The 18,416-nt window shown below is 35.9% G+C and overlaps 1 protein-coding gene across 1 annotated transcript in view; it reads right to left on the bottom strand.

The window, feature by feature from the left end:
- Positions 1–11,425: 11,425 nt before the first annotated feature.
- PCDH7 (protocadherin 7) overlaps positions 11,426–18,416 on the bottom strand; it is a gene marked incomplete at its 5' end in the record, with an annotated part of 381,927 nt that continues 374,936 nt past the window's right edge. The window contains one exon of the mRNA XM_040966327.1: positions 11,426–11,857. Coding sequence (XP_040822261.1) covers positions 11,481–11,857 — 377 coding nt within the window. The remainder of the gene's footprint in view (positions 11,858–18,416) is intronic.

The raw sequence follows: 18,416 nt of genomic DNA, 5'->3' as shown, positions 1-18,416 counted from the left end.
CCAGGACTGGCTGCTTTTCTCTCAGCAGTGTGATACTTGCTTAGGTACAAGGCAACCTAGGCAGTTTCCTATGGCTCGAGTTTATAAACTTAAGGATCTGGTGTGTGTGTGTGTGTGTGTATGTGTGTGTGTGTGTGTGTCTGTTTATAATGCCAATATCTCCTATGATTAAGAAATAGATTGAAGGATTTTCTTATTATTAGGTAATAACGTTGTGTTTCATATTATGCTGGACTCTCTTGGTTTTAGCAGGATAATCTGAAAATAACTAGTAAGATGACCTGCTACATCAATCATTCTGTTTAACTCAATCAGATCACAGCAAGTGTGTCCAATAGAACTGTCACTGGAAAATGCTCACTGAGTTACATCCAAATTTAAGAAGCTCTATGGTTACTGGATACTATACTGGACAATGGAATAAAACACATCCACAGCAGGTGGAATGGAAGAAAGCACAGACCAAAATGAGATTAGTCATATGACCAAGGATAGATCAGCTGATTCATGGAAGCATAGAATTGTGAAGAACTTATTTGTGAAACCCCTACGAGATTAAATGCAACACCCAACACGAAGGAAGGAAGTAGTGTGTGGCAGAGAGCATGTAACAAAAAGGAGTACCTTTATAGAAAAATCCCCAGGCTACTGTCCCTCCCTCCTTTACTCATGTGATTCAAAAAGTTCGCTGTTTCTAATTTGGAAGCGGACAGGCACCAGAACTTGTCATGTTGGCGTCCTAATTCTAGAATTCAAGCTTTCAAAATTTCAAGAGAGAATTTATATTTTTTTAGGCCATTTAATCTGTGGTCCTGGATGACTTAGGGTTGAATTGAAGTGTTTTTGACTTGATGATATAAGAAATAAGCATTCGCTTCCCTAAGGGGAGGCTCTTCAGCAGCCAAGATGAACTATGGCTTACTTATTTCTGACCCCTATGGAGACAACTGGAGATGTATCAAACCCTTGAAACAAAAGACGCCAAGGAATGAAGTGGTTTTTTTTTTAATTATAAAATATTAGATTTTTTTCTGTAATAAAGATGATAGAAAACTCTCTAGTGGAGTCATCTTTTTACACTTATTCCTTATCTATATTGCACTCATTTTGATCCTGTCACTCTTGACTTGTAAAATCCCTATATAATTCACCTCTAAAATGTATCCAGCCAGAACCTTTCTTTTTAAAACTTTGTTTCTTTAAGTCTCCAACTCTTCATGCTGCCTTACAGTTCTTTGGCTTTATATATAATTTGTTCTCTTGGGGAACCTCTCCCTCCTTCCGTCCCATCTGTCCATCCTCATTCCTGATCACAGATCTCTCCCATTCTCGGTGTGCTTCCAGTGCAACACCCAGGACAGATGCCTACTAGTCAATCCAAAGCTTTTGTTTCCTTACGGTTGAACATAGCATGTTCAAAGTTCTGTGTGATTTTTACCTATTTCAGTAATTTCTGATGCTACTTCAGCCATATTTTGCTTGTTATTGAAGCTGTAAGTTCCAGCATTGTGTTTGATAGACCTTGTACATTTTGGGGCTGTTAATCATGTTCAGGTTTCCTGGAGAAAAAGCACATAATTATGTTGTTTCAGGGTAAGAAAAAATATATGAGCAACTTTAATGCAAAAATGTGATACTTTTTCAGAAACAGTGGGCTACTTAATCTATCCTTATTGATTGGTCCATGAAGGAAAAAAAAATCAATGTTGAAAACTATAATGTTAATAATCTTGATAAACAACTTTTCTGATATATTCTTTCCTTATATAATTGGTAGAGACTGAGAAGAGGTGTCACCTTTGAGAAAATGTTGTGTATGGCAATAGGTTTTCTGATTTGACTGTCTAGAAATTATGCCATGCCCACGGAGTTAACTGTGAGAATACATTTTGATTTAAATTGAATCAAAATACAGCTAAATAAAGCATTTGCAGGTATTGGGGGCATTGAGACTTTTCTAGATAGAAGCTGACCACAGTTCACCGAAATTGATATAATCCACTTGATGCTGGCAATGTTAAGTGTGGAAGAACAGTGATACCACTGTGCAAGGCATACAGAGATCAAGAACTAAAGAGAAACTGAGTCTGGTAAAAACAAGAAAAGCAAATATTGTTTCCAAGTTAGCTCTGTTCATTTGGCTCTAATTCACTATTGTGACTTCTTTCCTTGGGTATATTGCTCAGGTTGAAATTGAATGCAAATATAGCCTTTTGTTTACATACGTCTCTGTCCATCTTAGGAATTAAAGTGTAAGTTGGTGCCTTTATGTCACTTGAAACATCAGAGCAATGTATAATGTTCTGCCAGCACTGGTCCTGATTATAATGGAGTGGAGATTATTTCTCCACCTGTGTCAGTGTCATTGTAATCATCTGAATTACATTTATAGTCAAGTGGGAGTGTTTCTCGGATGTCTTAAAGCCGTTAAACCCGAGGATAACAAAACGCTGGCGGTGAAGCACATAGAAATCCTAAGGAGACGGAAAAAATCAAATCACGTGTTATACTATTTGTTTTCATTTAATAAGAGTTAGAAAAAATGAATCTGGGATATTAGAGGTAATTTAAGGAAAAAGTTGACAAGCAGTGTATTAAATGTCTCTGTGTGCCTCTCGGAATTGAGATAGCATGGGGCAGAGTTCAAGTACCCAAAAAAGATGGCTCATTGGAAACTGTGTTTCATTAGATAAGAGCTCGCACTGCCATTCTCTCTATGCCAACAGCATCTGGAGCCTTCAAGCAAGTTCCTTACTATTTCCAGTGGCCCTTTATAGTTTACTGTGTAGCCTTCTATAGACTTGGGTTGCCTAGTCCATCCACCTGATCATTTATCTAATTAATTTCCCAGATTGCTTTTGTTCATAAGAGTGCCAACTGCTCCTTACACAAAATATAAATTTTTATAGGAACTTCTTGATAGACCCAATTCTAGATATTTACCAAAATCAAATTGTCCTGACTATACCAAGGTCAAAGTCTATAGTACCTTCAGGATAGAGTGTTCAGGGACAATAGAAATACAGAATGAGTGCAGAAATAACTCAGATTTCACACCAAAAAACACCTTGTTGTTTTTCATGTTGATTAAATGCTAGATGATAATTATTCACTGTAATTATTGGCATTTTTGTATGGCAACCTATCATTACACCAAACACAAATGCATATTTAATTTACTTTTTTAATAGTAGTCATATGAAGATTGCTTTCTTTGTATTAGCCTGATGACAACGGCCTTTGAAGTAGTTCAGTATATCAGTTACTCACTGAGATTCAAAATAGCTAATGTTAAATCTCACGTGGGAATGGCAGCCTAAGTTGCTTGTTTTTGTTGTTAGAGCAATTTTCCTTTTGGGACATTATCATATGAATATTCTCCAATATTCTAAAATTAATTGTATTGCTCTTAATTATATTCATTAAACTACACATGCTTTTACAATATTTTCAAAATTATTGCTTGGTTATAGCATTTGTGTAAAATACTGCTGTGCAGTATTTGGAAAACACTAAAATGAATTTTAGAAAATCACTGGCTCCAAGAATGCAGTTATATTTATCACAGTGTTTCTTTTTTACATTTTGTACATACCATGCTCTAAATATGAAACCTGGTGCATTTTCATTTTTTTTACTTATTATAATGAGCACTTATCCAAGGTATTTGAATAGAAGAATATTGGAAGATTCTGAGCCAATGCAAAATAAAAAATCTCCCACTTCTAAATTTAACTGGGGGAGTTCCAACATAAGACCTAATTTTTCATTATTTTGCTTAAGTTATTTTGCTAACTGGGAAGATAACCATTTATGCCTTATGATATGAGCTCTATCTCTATGGGCTGGAAATATTATGGACATCAACCTGCTGTTGTAATAAACCCTAACTATTGGGATCCACGGCCAGAATTCTTACATACTCAGTGCTAAGTAGCTAAATAGAGAGGAATATCCCTGGTAAGTAGGATTACCATATAATCTAACTTTAAATGGTGAATAGCAGTGTATTTATGGAAAAAAGCCATAAACCAGCCTATAACAGGAAAACAAGGATATACCTATGAAAAGCAAAAGAAAGGATTTTGGTGATGAATTCCAAATTGTTATCAGTTGAAATATTTTCTATATCCACCATTGTCAAAGAAAAAAAGGAAAACTTAACTTCACAGTCAAATCCAGCTCACTGCCTTTCAACGTCTTCTAAAATAAAAAATATTACTCATAAATTTACATTTTCTTTTAAATCCCAAATTTACTTTATCTTATCTTATATCTTTGATTTTGGTTTTTCAACTGAAAACTTTATTACCTAGCCCCTTTAAGAGAAAGGTTGTCATTCATTTGTATGTTTGCACATTCATGTTTGACATCATTCATTCATATTGTTTGTTTTGATATTTATTAAACTTCCTGATTTGAGACACTTATGTAAAACATGTATCTATTCCAAATACATTTGGAGGAACATACATAACTAATCATAAAATATATAAATATTGGCATACAAATTAAATATTAGTATATATCAAATTCAACTTTTAACAGTTATTACTGAAAGCTATGCGAAAAAGATTACTTTGGTTATTATGCCAATCAAGCTCCAAAATAAATTTCTGTAACATATCTTTTAGAGTCTGTGGTCTGTCAATGGGCCTCAAAATTCTGGTTTAAGGCATGCTACTCCTGTTTATTCCAGCTCCACTGTGTGTTCTGAAACATCTTTATATAATCGGTAACCTCCTAGAGGCGAGTATTAAAACTGAGTGAATGATCTAGCTAAGTCCTTTTCTGCTCCTCCTAGTACTTTCACCAACATTGTTTATTTTATTGTAACACAAAGTGGCTTCAGGGTGTGGTCAATTTTTTATAACAATCCATACAATTTTAAATAAAAAATGAAACATCTTTTGTCTCTGTCCCTTTCAAAATGCATGTTCAGGTGCTTATTTAGTTTTGTGTTTTTTAAGTTACATATGCTCATTAACACTTTATTCTTTAAGTCCCATCTTCTCTATGGTTTCATCTGGCATTATACTCATGCATCTTCCATTTGACCTTTCCAATAACAGATCATTTAAATCATGCCCACTTTCAAAAAACAAAAGTAAAACAGTATCAGAAGTAATTGCTATATACCATCTTCTGAGAGTGTTTGGAGCAAACGAGATTTCTGCACTGTTAATCCTCCTCCACATCTTCCCACCGTAGGCTCAATAAATAGGAAGAAATGATTTCTGTGTGGGTCACATACACGAAGTTCAACCAATGAATAAAATTGACATTTTACAGAAACACAACAGAAAAAATAAAGTTAGGGTTAAAGGAGAGCATGCATTTTAATCTTCCTACATTTTAGATTATCATTCATTCCTTACTCTCTGCAGTTGAGAAAATTTCCATTATCTTGTTTGATCACCTGCCTCACTGCAGTTTATAAACAAGTATTAGAATAGGGGATAAAGATAGAGAAGACAAACTGCTTATTCACTCAAGCAGTTGAACTTGTAAACGTGCGTTAAAATGAAACTGATTGAGTTGCAAATCCTCTCCTGCTTGGTTAGCCAATAGAACCTTGACCTCTACCTTGAGAGAATAAAAACAGGGAGCAAATGATTTCTCAAAGTATAAAGCCAAGATTTGGGCTGGATAACAAAAGTTGAAAAATGAAAAAAAGAGGAAGGGAACAAGACAAAAATTTAATGTTTTCTTTCTGAGTTCTGCCTATTTAAACCAAAGCCAGTTTGGGAATTCTACAATTATCTGATCAATTTTGATAATGCTGACTGTCAGTTGTAATAATTCAAGTCTCCAAAGCTAGACTGACTACTTATCCAGCCAAGGTCCCTAAGAACCTCATTGTCTGATTGATTAAAGCAGGATGGTAAGCAGTAAGAAATGAGGGAATAAAGTTTTCAAGATGTAGAGCACATTAGCAAAAATTCTACATGACATGTGATTACTGCTAGAGAACATTATACAAGGTTAAATGAAGGCTAGTCTTCTCACTCTAAGCCTCGCCATACCAAATGGTTATTTGGTATATTATTTGATTTAAGTGCATGTGGTCAGTTTCGTTGTTCATATTATTCCAATGAATTATGTCTTGAGGTTTGGTTTTATCATTAAACAAGAAAATAGAAATGAAAAGACATATTTCATTTTGCTTTTGTTTTTGTTTTTGTAATTTACTCATTGCAACTTCAAATAAATGTTCTCACTACACTTCATTCTAATTGCTAGGGTGGAGAAAGAGGACTACTGTTCAAAATTGATTCACAAAGGTGTTTTGATTCCACAAAGTATATGGCATCCTGTAGAAAATACGCTACATTTTCACACATGAGTAAAAGATGATGAGGAAACTTCAAGACAAGGATATTTAGAACGGCTTTAGGTAGGTAGGTTTTTCTGTTCTGTTGAGATGGAAGAAGATTCAATATAATCTATTCCTTCTTATTAGCAGCACTGTCTTTCTCTTTTAAGTCTCTGAGTTAGGGGAGCTGCAATGATGGGTTAAACAGTTAGGCCACCGCATGGGACACCTACATCCAACACTGCCATGCTTGAGGTTAAGACCCAAAATTCTGATCCAGCTTCCTGCTGACTGGCCTCCTTAGAGACATTGAGTGATGGCTCCTGTACTCCCTGCTGTCCCAGGAGAGATCCAAATGGGGGCTTAACTCCTGGCTGCAGCCTGCCCAGTCCTTGCTGTTTATGGACTTCCAGAGTGAACAAGCAGCTGGAAGACAACTTTGCCTCTTCTTTTTGCTCCTGTCTTTCAAATAAGTAATAAAACTTTTACAAAGTCTCTACATTGGAAGATCAGGATTGAGAGATTAGAGAAAGGAAGATGCCTGATTTAATAGGTGCAAATTTAATAAATGAAGAAGATAACTATGAACAGTTGGGCTACAATATTACAACAAATAGCAAGTGTAGTGATGAATAACTTTAAAAAATAGTAACTTAAGAAAAAACTCCCACAAAAAGGAAAAAAAATGAGCTGGATAGCCAAAATAAAGCACTAATTTGAGCTTCATGCTACACCTTTTAGGAAAAGTTTTTGTGTCTTTACTTTTCTATTTGTCATGAATTTAGATCACAAACGCACATTTTCAATATTGAGATACAAATAGATCTATACTTTATTTTATTTTAAAATTTATTTTAAATTTCTGTAGTTTCCCCTGAAAAGGAAAAAGTCCTTCTTCATAGTAATAATGATAAGTCTTTTTGAGATCTGAACGCTAGCTAATAACTGAGGAATTATTTTAATTAAATTGAAGAATACAAGTTCCAGTCCACTTTAAAGATAAAGTAATGTGACAGCTGTGCATCATACCCCTCCCCAAATTAGCAATTACTGCCACATTATCTTCCTTTCTGTACCATAATTTATCCAACGTTAAACCATCTAAAATCAAGCTACTACACGCATCCATTCACCTCTGGTCCGATCAAAACTGAATTACCTGTCAACAGAGAAGTACGCTTACAAGTGTGAAACCATTTGACCATGTTATAGTTTAATTTGCAGAGACAAAATGACAAGCAATTTATTTACATAAAACTGTACAAAAGCAAATTAAATTATGTAAAGTATTTCATAAATAGTTGGACGAGTGTTTAATACATTTCGCCATGTTTAGCATAGTTGCGTGCATAGTGACTCATAATAAACGATGATAAATTGTTCTCTGCTTCACTATCGACATCCAAGTAGCAGAACAATAGTCTATGATTAACATTACAAACAGATCGTACCACAGTGAATGCAAGTGCTTTAGAATGTGGCAAATGTCCCCTGAAAGAAAACCCTGGTAGCTGAAAAAAAAAAATGATGCCTTCCTCCACATGCCGTCTATAACTCTGCCTGTGTCAACCTCACAATAGATGTTCTATATTCATGATCTTTTTTTTTTAATTCAAGATGCTTTGTTTACTTATCACTTGTGTGGTATGCCTAACATGATTTAAATCTCAGATTCCTCGTGAATCTGATGGTCCGTCAGAGATGATAGCTGTTGGATTCTTGGCAGTTTGTTGTGTCTGTGTCTTTGATTTTCTCTCCCTTTAACGCAGCTTCCCAGGGTAGCCTTTCAGGCAGACATCCTTAGTCCTATCTCAGTTCTTGCTCCCATGAAGATAATGCCTCCCTTGTTTTCTGGAACTCAGGCAGCAGGCCAGTCAGAAACCATACAGAAATGAGATTTGGAACTTCAGAATGAGCAGCAGATTTTTAGACTGAAGCTATAGAGGTTTTAATACACACAAATTTATATCGTTATCCCTTAATTTACAAATGTGTCTGAATGTAGAATGCATGCAGTTCACTTGCGATCTTGTGTACAGAAAATAAGTACGGTATATAGAACGTAAAGATAATGACACAGCAACTGAAAGAAATGAAACAAAAACTAATAAAGACTAGACAAAATTCAAATCAATATTTTACCTTGAAAAATGGACTGATTTTTACCCTTGATAGTATCTCTCAGTCTGATTCCTAAAACAAATGCTTTCAACTTTTAGTCAGCTTTAAGCAGCCCATAGTAATGTTTTATTTATTTTGTGAATGAGCCATAGTTAAGACTGGTCCATTATCTGAGTTTATCTGAAGGCAAATTTGTAATATATTATTTATTATTTTCAGAAAATAAACATGGATAAATATACAGGATCAAAAAAGTTGGGAATAACCCATCTCCCCTCTTTATCCAAACCCATCAACCTCTTTTTTTTTTTTACCATAACAACAGGTATAAAAGGCACAGTTGCTTGTTTTGCATTCACTCATTTATTTTTTTTTGTCTTTTTTTTTTTTTACCGATTTTTTTTTTCAAAAGCACTCTTTATATGGAGTGGCACCAGATTCAACCTATTCAAAATAAAAGTCATACAAACACAAAATATATTTCTGTGTCATGCCAGCTCATTATATAATAAACATGTTATGATAGCTAATTCTACTAGAATTACTGCGAATACTTACAGTACACTGAATTTTATTCTGTCACACCCACTTTAGTTCTAAAGAGAGGTCCACGAGTTAAATGAGAGTGGCGTTGCTGTCTTGAATATGGTGCAAATGTCATTGGGGAACATGGATCCATTTATCCAAAGGTCCAATATGACCCGTATTAGCTTCATAGACAACGGTAGAGTTTTAAGACAGAATGGAATGAGCTGTCTAGTGCTTTTAAGTGTTTCAGAAAAGAAAGAAAAAAAAAGCATTAAAAATGTGCTGAATATCTGTTATGCAATTATTTCCTTTGTAACGTGCAAGAAAAATATGTATACATTTTATAAGTATCTTTAGAAGTGTTTTGTCTTAATAGGTACTTACAGATTATACAAGGCAGAACTGCTTCGATGTAGTTTCCTAACAAAGTACTAAATTTCATCTTTTCATAGTGTAACTAATAATCAAACATAAACATGTTCAATTATTGACATTTTAGTCCAATGTTCTTGTTTCAGTTACATATCTGTTTTCATTCTACTTATTATACATGAACTAACATCAAAATGAAAATTCGATTTAAGAAAGAGCATAAAGAAATGACCCCAAAACAGTACCCCACCAAAGACAGAAGTGGTTTTCAAAGGTAAGTATTTTGATGATGAACAGTGAACTGTCAACCCAAAGTCCAGGCTGCTTCACCTTATAGTCTAAGAAATTTTGTAACACATGAAACTACCCAACGCTACACGGTTTCTACAGTCTGCTAGAGAGCCACCAAGGCCATGCCATAACCAGTTCACAATCATTCAGGGACGACATCAGTTCTCTTAACCTGTTATCCCCTACTCTGTCCGTGGATTGTCACTTTCATCTGAATGTCCCAGCTCAATTTTCAGTTGTATTAATCATCTTTTGTAGAGCATGTGGCTCTTTTTCTGCATATTCAGTTTCTATTTATTGCACTGAAAACAAACAAATAAACAAACAATGTCTTCCAACTCTGAGATGTATATTCTGTGAGGAAGTTCACTACCCAGAATTAATTTCTTTCATGCTCAGTCTGGATTTATTTACGACATATGTAAAATAATGTTCAAATTACAATAGTGATGGTGTCAACTAAGATGTGGCATTGTTTCAATTCTGTATCAAAATAGTTCCATATTGCACACATTTTAAAATCAATGCACTTGTGTTGTATGGAAGTGTGCACTAAGTAAGTGAAAAATGTAATTGCAATTTGAAGTGTGGATATTAAGATTAGCATTCATTGTCCAGATTTTAAAATGGTAATGGTGAAATCAGCTAATCAGAGTATATAGCGATTCAGCTTTCTGTTCCTACCTGAATACCCATAAATACTGCTTTAAAAAAGTGGAATCTTCCCTGATCATTTTGTCTGAAACTAAACCTGAACATCAACCAAATGCCTATTTCAGTAGCAAAAATATGTCTTATTGAATATTTCTTTTCTTTTCTGAGACCTCAAATAAATGCATCTTAAAAGGAGAAGCATGTTCTCTGAGTATAGAGACAATATAAAACAAACCCAGTATTTGACTTTCTGTGTGTGTATTGTTCAGTAGCCTTTATTTAATAGATTTCCACATCAAGACCAAATCAACTTCATGATTTCCCTGATCTGCCGTGTGATCTTTGGCCTCTTAATGACACAATGGTTCAAGTTAGTTGATAATAATGGTCCTGTTTTGAAAAAAAAAAAGAACGTAATTTTTAAAAGTCATAATTAGTATAACTGATATATGTAATCAAGATTGTGTATATTCTAAGAATATTCTGTGAATGTATATAATTGAAGTTGATGCTCTTGACCTGAAAATAACAATGTATTCCAGTTTGGGATTGCCACCTCCGTCTGAGAACTGTTTAGTTCTCAGTCTTCATTAGACTATTAAAGCTGTCATCTTCTGAAAATGTTTTTGTTTTTTTTTTTTTTAATAAAGTCCCCTCTGACAAGGTCATACTTTTAAAGGGACTCTCATTTTTCAAAGGGTTGCCTTGAATGGTGGGAAATCATATTCTGATGATAATATGTTTGAAATATATTTTCCTGCCCTGCTTTTTAAGCCAGCCGGATGACACTCAAAATCAAAGAGACTACAGTCATGCTTCAGCTTAGGGATCATGAGAGTGTGTTGTGTTCTGCTCATCAGGCTTATTACCATGAAAGAAACTTGCAACTGTCCTTTTTTTTTTTTTTCTTGGAAGGGTGTGGGGAAAAGAGAGCGGGTGTTGGGGTTCGGTGAAGGGGGTAGACATGCAAGTAACGGGATGGTTTCTACATTGTACATTAGCATCAGGCTAACAGTATCATTAAATGCCTGATCTGGAGGCAGAAGTGGCAGGCAAAGCTTCGTCTCTTTGGTAGCCCCCTCTTAGTTACTCTACTTTGTAAGGTTTTTTTCTTGTTTGTTTTTGTTTTTGTTTTCTGTTTTGCCCCATATTCTCCTTCTCGTACATGAAAAGAACTTTGCTCTTGCTCTTTGACAGCCTACAGGTAAACTTCTCTTCTAGTGAGAGTGTTGACAGGAGATGGCTTATATTCCCCTGTTTTTGTCAGGGGAATATCCTCAGGATTGGCTTCCTCATTTTTGCTGAAACTAGCTGCACTGAAGGTCTCATAGGATGAGGTCAACTTTTTGTTCAGGAGGTTTCTGTTGCGGTCGCCCATGACAGCAGCCTCGCCATTGGCCAGCTTCTCCTGGCTTCCTCGTTCATCAACAGGCATGAAAGTGGAGAGTTTGGGCTGGCTCTTCTTCCTCTCCGGGGACGTGCGGACAGGCATCCAGCAGGAGTCTGAGTGGCCGTACTCGTCACACTCACGAGTGCACTTCCCAGTCATGGCTACATCTGGAAGAGGCCTTGAATCTGAAATCCAAGAAGAAGAACTGGGTTAAATTTAGGCATGCTCCAACAGGATTCCTGATGAGATGAAACTAAGGAAAAAAATGTGCAAAAATGTTTTACCATCCCCAATAGCCTATAGGTCATCATGCGATAGAATGGGTTTTGATTCATATGTATTACAGATAAGGTTTTGCAGAAACATCAGACCTTATATAGAAAGGATGGATAGCATGATGAGTTTCCGTTTCTGGAAGGGTTATGCCATTACAGGATAGTCTTAAGTAGAGGCTGCAAGTACGTATATGTATATTTGGATGAGTATAGGCTTTATTCATATCCGCAGGAGTTATTAAACCGAACTAGATAATTTTCTGTATCTATAAATTATTCCAGAAATGGTATGCAGTTTCCAATTGAATTCCTTCTTGCTTATACATTATTCATGGCATGCAAATATGCAAAACCTTATATTTAAACTACATTTTGAATACATTTCAAAGACATCAGGGTGGCTCAGAAGCACAAGCTAAATTGACATCATATTATGTGGCAAAAAGCGAAACTGCAAAGAACATGTAGGTCACAGGTTTGAGCGTGTCAGTGGCATCCCCATCCACCTGCCCCTCTCCAGCTCTCCGCCTCCTCCCCAACTGTGTCAAATGGCCTAAAAGCAGCTGCAGAGCAGTCTCACGAGTGTTGGTATAGACATACGGGTTGCTAATGCATTGGTGTATGAAAATATTACCTGTACTATACTGGATATGTATCACCAAGTTCTTAAACTTTGATAAAAGAGCACATATTTCTAATTAATGTCGCCCAATGGTGTGGGAAAAAGTTCCATTCTAAAAAGCTAAGCAACAGGCAGGGCATTCTTAAGGATCAAATTAAAGATAGTAGCTAAAAATTATTTACATGTATCAATAAATTATTTTTGTGTCAGCCTTTCAAAAATAGTTATTATTTCAATAGTAAATATTTTATAGACTGTGCATTTGCATGGCAAATCATGAATAAGACAGTAAAACCCGCTCTATCTCAACAGATTAATGAGAATAACCTATAGGGTTTCATCTAATTTATAATTTACTTTATTTCCAGACAACAAATATAATGTGATGATACTACAAATTCTATCAAATCACATAACAATTTTATATATTCCATTATCACCTTTTATTGAGAACTAATCATTTCATTAAAATATTTGGAAATAAAGAGCAATTTTAACCTCTGCAAATATAACCACAGACGAAGCAGTAAGATTTCAATATGCATAATCTTGGGTAGATACAGTTTGGGAATGAAGGGATAACAAATTTATCCCTAATATATTTATATCCTCTGCCTTTGCCTGTGCGTATTATCTTACATGGTTTAACACTGGGAAAGGATGTTTCAGGAGTTTGACTCTGCTAAACCTCCTAAATCGATGATATCCAATAATGCATGTCGCTTCCCCCCTCAGTGATGGATAACTGAAATATTGACATTTGTCAGCCCATCGATTCTTGACCCACAGTGGCCACAGATATTTCTGCCATGTGCTGAGAAAACACAAAGAAATGTCAGAGTTCTTCCCAGGAAATCCAGAATTTTGTTACCCTTCCCTGAGGGCACACTGCAAAGGTGATTATTTATTGCGGGTACAGACTCTGTTAATTTAAATGGGCACATCCTCTTAATCTCATCAAAAATTGGGGAAAAACACCTTACTATTAGTTTTGCGGTGCTAAATTCCCTGTGTCTTCCAAGTATGCATTTTAAAGTGATCGAAAAAAATAAATGATTTTTGCATTATGATTTTTGCATTTCAATTGGGTTAACTGAGAAGGCTATAAGTTCTTCAGAAATATTTCCTATCTAAAGGTATTTTGCTCTCTTTGAAGCTGACCTAAATGCTTTGAACAACAGCAACGACAAAGTCTTTAAAAATGCAAACTCTAGGATTAGGTCTTTTTACTCTAAAGCTTTCTTTATTCCTTCATCATTTTGACAAATTCAAACTTCCATCTTCCCATCATAGTACATAGCAAGGGTATATATAGTAATCAAAAATTGATTTACAAAATTGCAAAACCCTTTATAAATCGGATTGTCGTTCCTTGCAGAAATGACCCAGAATTGTCTCCAATCCTTTAAGTTTATTTATGTCTCACACAATGTCTTGGGTTACTCAGACATAACCAGGTGGCTGTTTCTCAGTGGTTCAGTTTTCTTCCCGCTTTGAAATTCACTGCATTTGTTTTCTCTGTGAGAATAACTTAAAAAGTGCCTTAAAAATACGTTAGTGTTCAAACACCTCCCAACTGATGTGTAACATGTACGTACCTGAATTACCTATAGCTTGCTCATCAGAAATTACATTCATTTGGAGTAACGTCATTTCTAATCAACTGTAAATGAGACACTCCTCAGAGTTTTTAGCCAGTCTCCGTAATCTGGAGTGTTTACTGATGAAAGTGCTCTCCCCTTAATGCTTTTAAGGAAAGGCAACTTGTCATCCACATGCGGCTGCCACATCTCCATCCAGGAAGCATGGCTTTTAATAAGGATCTCCTGTCATTTCCCAAGTCAAACACCTGATTGGGGACCACAGTGGAAGCTGACAAGCCTAATTGGCTGAGACAGATGTAGTGTTTGTTATCAAATTTAGAAAATAATCAAGAAAGGCTGTAAGAGATTCATCATGAGCAATCAAACCTTCCCATCTTGATCACTAAAATGAATCTTCAAAAGAAACGCTGATGGTTAACAAATGCAATTTGTATTATGATGTGATTTATTAAGGTAAGCCATGAGCAGAATAGTTTGTGTGTGTGTGTTTTCATATGCTTTATCACTTTAATTGAGTAAGCATACATTACGAATTTTTTGAAACACAAAATGGTCTTTTAGAGGCTGTTGGAAAATCATCAAATACAGTTCTTGTTGTGATATATGCACTTTTAAAATGTTTGTGTTTTTATGATTCTAAATTTCACGCATTTATTATTTTATTTATTTAAATGGTAGAGAGACAGAGAAATAGAGACGAGATGCCAAATATATCAGTTAACTCTGCAAAAGCCCAGAAGGATCATGACTTAGTTAGTAAAAGCTGAGAACTGAAGCCAGTGCTTGGTACCCAAATGGCAGGTGCCCAACTATACCAGCCACAACCTGATGCCTCTCAAAGTGTGTATTATCAAGTAGTTGGAACTAGCGGGGGGCTGGGATTTCAATTTTGCACTCAAGTATGTGATGGGAAGGACCCAAGAAGCATCTTGCCTGTTGCAGCAAATGGCAATTCCCTCTCTTTATGTAAGATTGCAGAAGCAGAGCTCTTCTACATTAGTGCTCTCCTGGCCTGTCACTGAAGGATTTTTCATAAGAGTTAGGAACATTATTTTGTGCTTTAGTTTAGTATAGCTTTATTTTGACTAAACTGAAAGTAGAAAACAGCTAATCACAAATGTTGTCAGTTACTATTGTGAAAACAACACAGTCTTTAAATGTTTTATATGGAACTTATTCTCTATACTCGTGTCTTACAATAAGGCCTGTTCTTCAGAGGCTTTTCGCTTCACATTTATGTTGCATCAAACTCCGAGAAGTCTGACAGTAGATATGGTATTCATCATAAGTGTTATTCCTGAACGCTACTTGTAAAATTCTTTTTCTAACTTGAGATGAAGAGAGGCAGAGCAGCACATACAGAGTCCTCGTGTCAGCTGATTCATTCTTAAAGGTTCACAATTGCCCTCACCAGGGCCAAAGCATGAGCTGGAAATGCAATCCAGATAGATCTATGATACGTGTGGAAAGAAGCTGACTGCTTGGGTAGGAGGCTGAAGTAGCCAAGCACTCAGATACAGCACAGGATCATCATACTAGCTGGACCAAACGCCCATCCTAGAGTTTCTATTCCTATCTAGTTAGGATATTTAATAAAATTCATTCTGCCATTTTAAAGAATTAGTCTTTTATTAGACAAAGTTAGCTTCCTCTCAAATGTACATAGACTTAAGTACTAGAGCAAACCAATTTATAACACATGAAACACCCTCTTATATATCATTCTTTTTACTCATTACCTCAACTAAGTTGCAAGGAGAATGGAAGTAGTGAGGAGTCTAATATATGGGAGGCCAAAGAATAAGTGGTTTGACTTTCATTTTAGATGTCTCCATTACATAAATTGATTCTTCTTAAAATAAAATAGCTGGCCCGGTACGGTGGCCTAGCAGCTAAAAGTCCTTGTCTGAATGCTCTGGGATCCCATATGAGGCGCTGCTTCTAATCCCGGCAGCCCCGCTTCCCATCCAGCTGCCTTCTTGCAGCCTGGGAAAGCAGTCAAGGGTGGCCCAAAGCCTTGGGACCCTGCACCAGCGTGGGAGACCTGGAAGAAGTTCCTGGCTCCTAGCTTCGGATTGGTTCAGCTTCAGCTCCAATCGTGTGGTCACTTGGGGAGTGAATCATCGGAAAGGAGATCCTCTGTCTCTCCTCTGTTTATCTGACATTCCAATAAAAATAAATCAATAAAAAAATCTTTACAAAATGGCTGTTTTTTGCATGTCAATTACTGCTACGTACAGCTGTAAGAAAAATCTACAATCCCCAGAGCAAAAAAAAAAAAAAAAAATTGATACAGAAAATGCATGCCATGATCTTATCACTCACTAGAAACAGTTAATCAGCCTTCCTGAAACAACACATTTCCAAAAGTAGAAAAAATACATACGTTTTAGAGATCTGGATCTCTCCCTAACAATGTTTTTTGGTTTTGTAACTCAAGGTGATGATTTGTATAGAGGTAATATGGTAGTGGATGTTTTTTCAATGACCCCCACGATGTGACAGCTACTGCATGGAATCATCAGAAATAATAAGTCCAGATTTTCAGAAGCTTTTAATGTTTCCAGTAGTTTTCCCAAGAAACCATTAGGGGCATCATTAGAAGAAGAGAGCACAGTGGGCTTGTTGAAACTTAGCTCCACACAGCACAGATGGGAGGCTTGCTGGGTGTGCACCCTGCTGGAATCTGGCACTCCACTTACTCCACGCCTGAGACTTGACTTGGAATTGAAGACAAATGGGTCTCCCCAATTACCCAGAGAAGGTATGAACATGTGACATTTAGTTTTAAAACCTGTTCACTGAATTTTGAAAATAATTTTACATAATGCCATGTGCATTTTTTACTGTTTGGCTTATAAATTTATATTTAAACTCCGAACATAGGAGGTAAAAGGACAATGTTAGTCACTGCCTTGACTTCTCAGATTTTCAAATCATTTTCCACTCTGTTCCCACGATAAATACTACTCTATTTCTAATATTATTTGGAAAAAATCCTGCAGATCATAAGGTGTCGGATTATCTTCTGTTTTGCAAAGAAAATAGACTAAAATGCCTTTCTTTTTTTTTTTAGAATTTCTTTTTATATTTCTCAATTTTCTGATGTATTCAGACTTTATTTTTCTAGATGAACACTTAAATTCTGGTAAAATTTGATTATATAAAAACACAAACAGAAAAGCTAAATAGGAGTCATTTGGCCTACTGGTTAAGAAATCAGTTGGGATGCTTGAATATGACTTCTGGTTTCACTCTGAATTCCACCATTGTTCTAATGTATACAGTAGGTGGCAGCAGGCAATGGCTAGACTTTCGTGTGCTCCACCCAGTTGGAGACATGGATTGAATTTCTGGCTCCTTGTTTCTGGATATCTCAGCTATGAACATGGTGGGGACAGAAACATCAGACACACAATCCCTACCTGTCAGTCTCTTTTCTATCAGTCAACTAAAATGTAAAAATTAAAAGCTAATATGAAGAGCAATAAGAAAAATGAAAAACTGGAAATTATTTTTCAATTATTTTTGCGCTGGCTTTACTTTCACTGGTCTAAGTGAACATATTGTCTATCAGTCAAAAGATGATTGCTACATTAGTATTACCATATTGGTTTCCTGCAAAGAAGACTGAGAAGAAATTATTAACCAAAGGTTGATTAATCAAAATTATTTACCAAGAAATGTTTTACTAATCTAAATAAAACTTGCGAATTCACATTGAGTTGGACTTGGATATTTTTAACTAAGTGACTGGGAGATGCTTGCCTTTTACTGTTGGGGGATTTAGGAAGATTATGGAAGTGAGCATGTAACACATTATGACTGGAGTGAGAATCATGATTCCGACAAGCAGTTTGTGACCCTCTCTTGTGCTATTACTTTCTGGAAAACAGCAAAATGAGTAGTTTGAAATTTCACTTAGGTTGGACAAAGTGGTTGAAGATCCTCAAGAATGTCGTCATTGTCATAGAATCATCTGGACCCCAATCAAAATAGAAGAGGAGATATGGAACTTCGAGTTACTCAGCCCTGACTTTGGAGATGTTGGCAGCACTGCTAAACACTTCCCTTGAAGCAGAGTGAACTTCCAAAAACAGAATTGAAGATCTTGCAATGTACAATCTTATACTGATTTCCACCATTTCTAAGTGGTGACTTTAGATATGATTAGAGCTGCAAGTTCCTTGCTCCAGTCTCAGCGTGACATCCCTCCCAAATCAAATTCCAAAGTCCACGTGAG

Source organism: Ochotona curzoniae, unplaced genomic scaffold (genome assembly GCF_017591425.1).
Source record: "Ochotona curzoniae isolate NIBS_2020 unplaced genomic scaffold, NIBS_Ocur_1.0 scaffold_4505, whole genome shotgun sequence".
Classification (NCBI taxonomy): Eukaryota; Metazoa; Chordata; class Mammalia; order Lagomorpha; family Ochotonidae; genus Ochotona; species Ochotona curzoniae.
The sequence above is the reverse complement of the archived record's forward strand: the minus strand, read 5'-3'. Positions and strand labels throughout refer to the sequence as shown.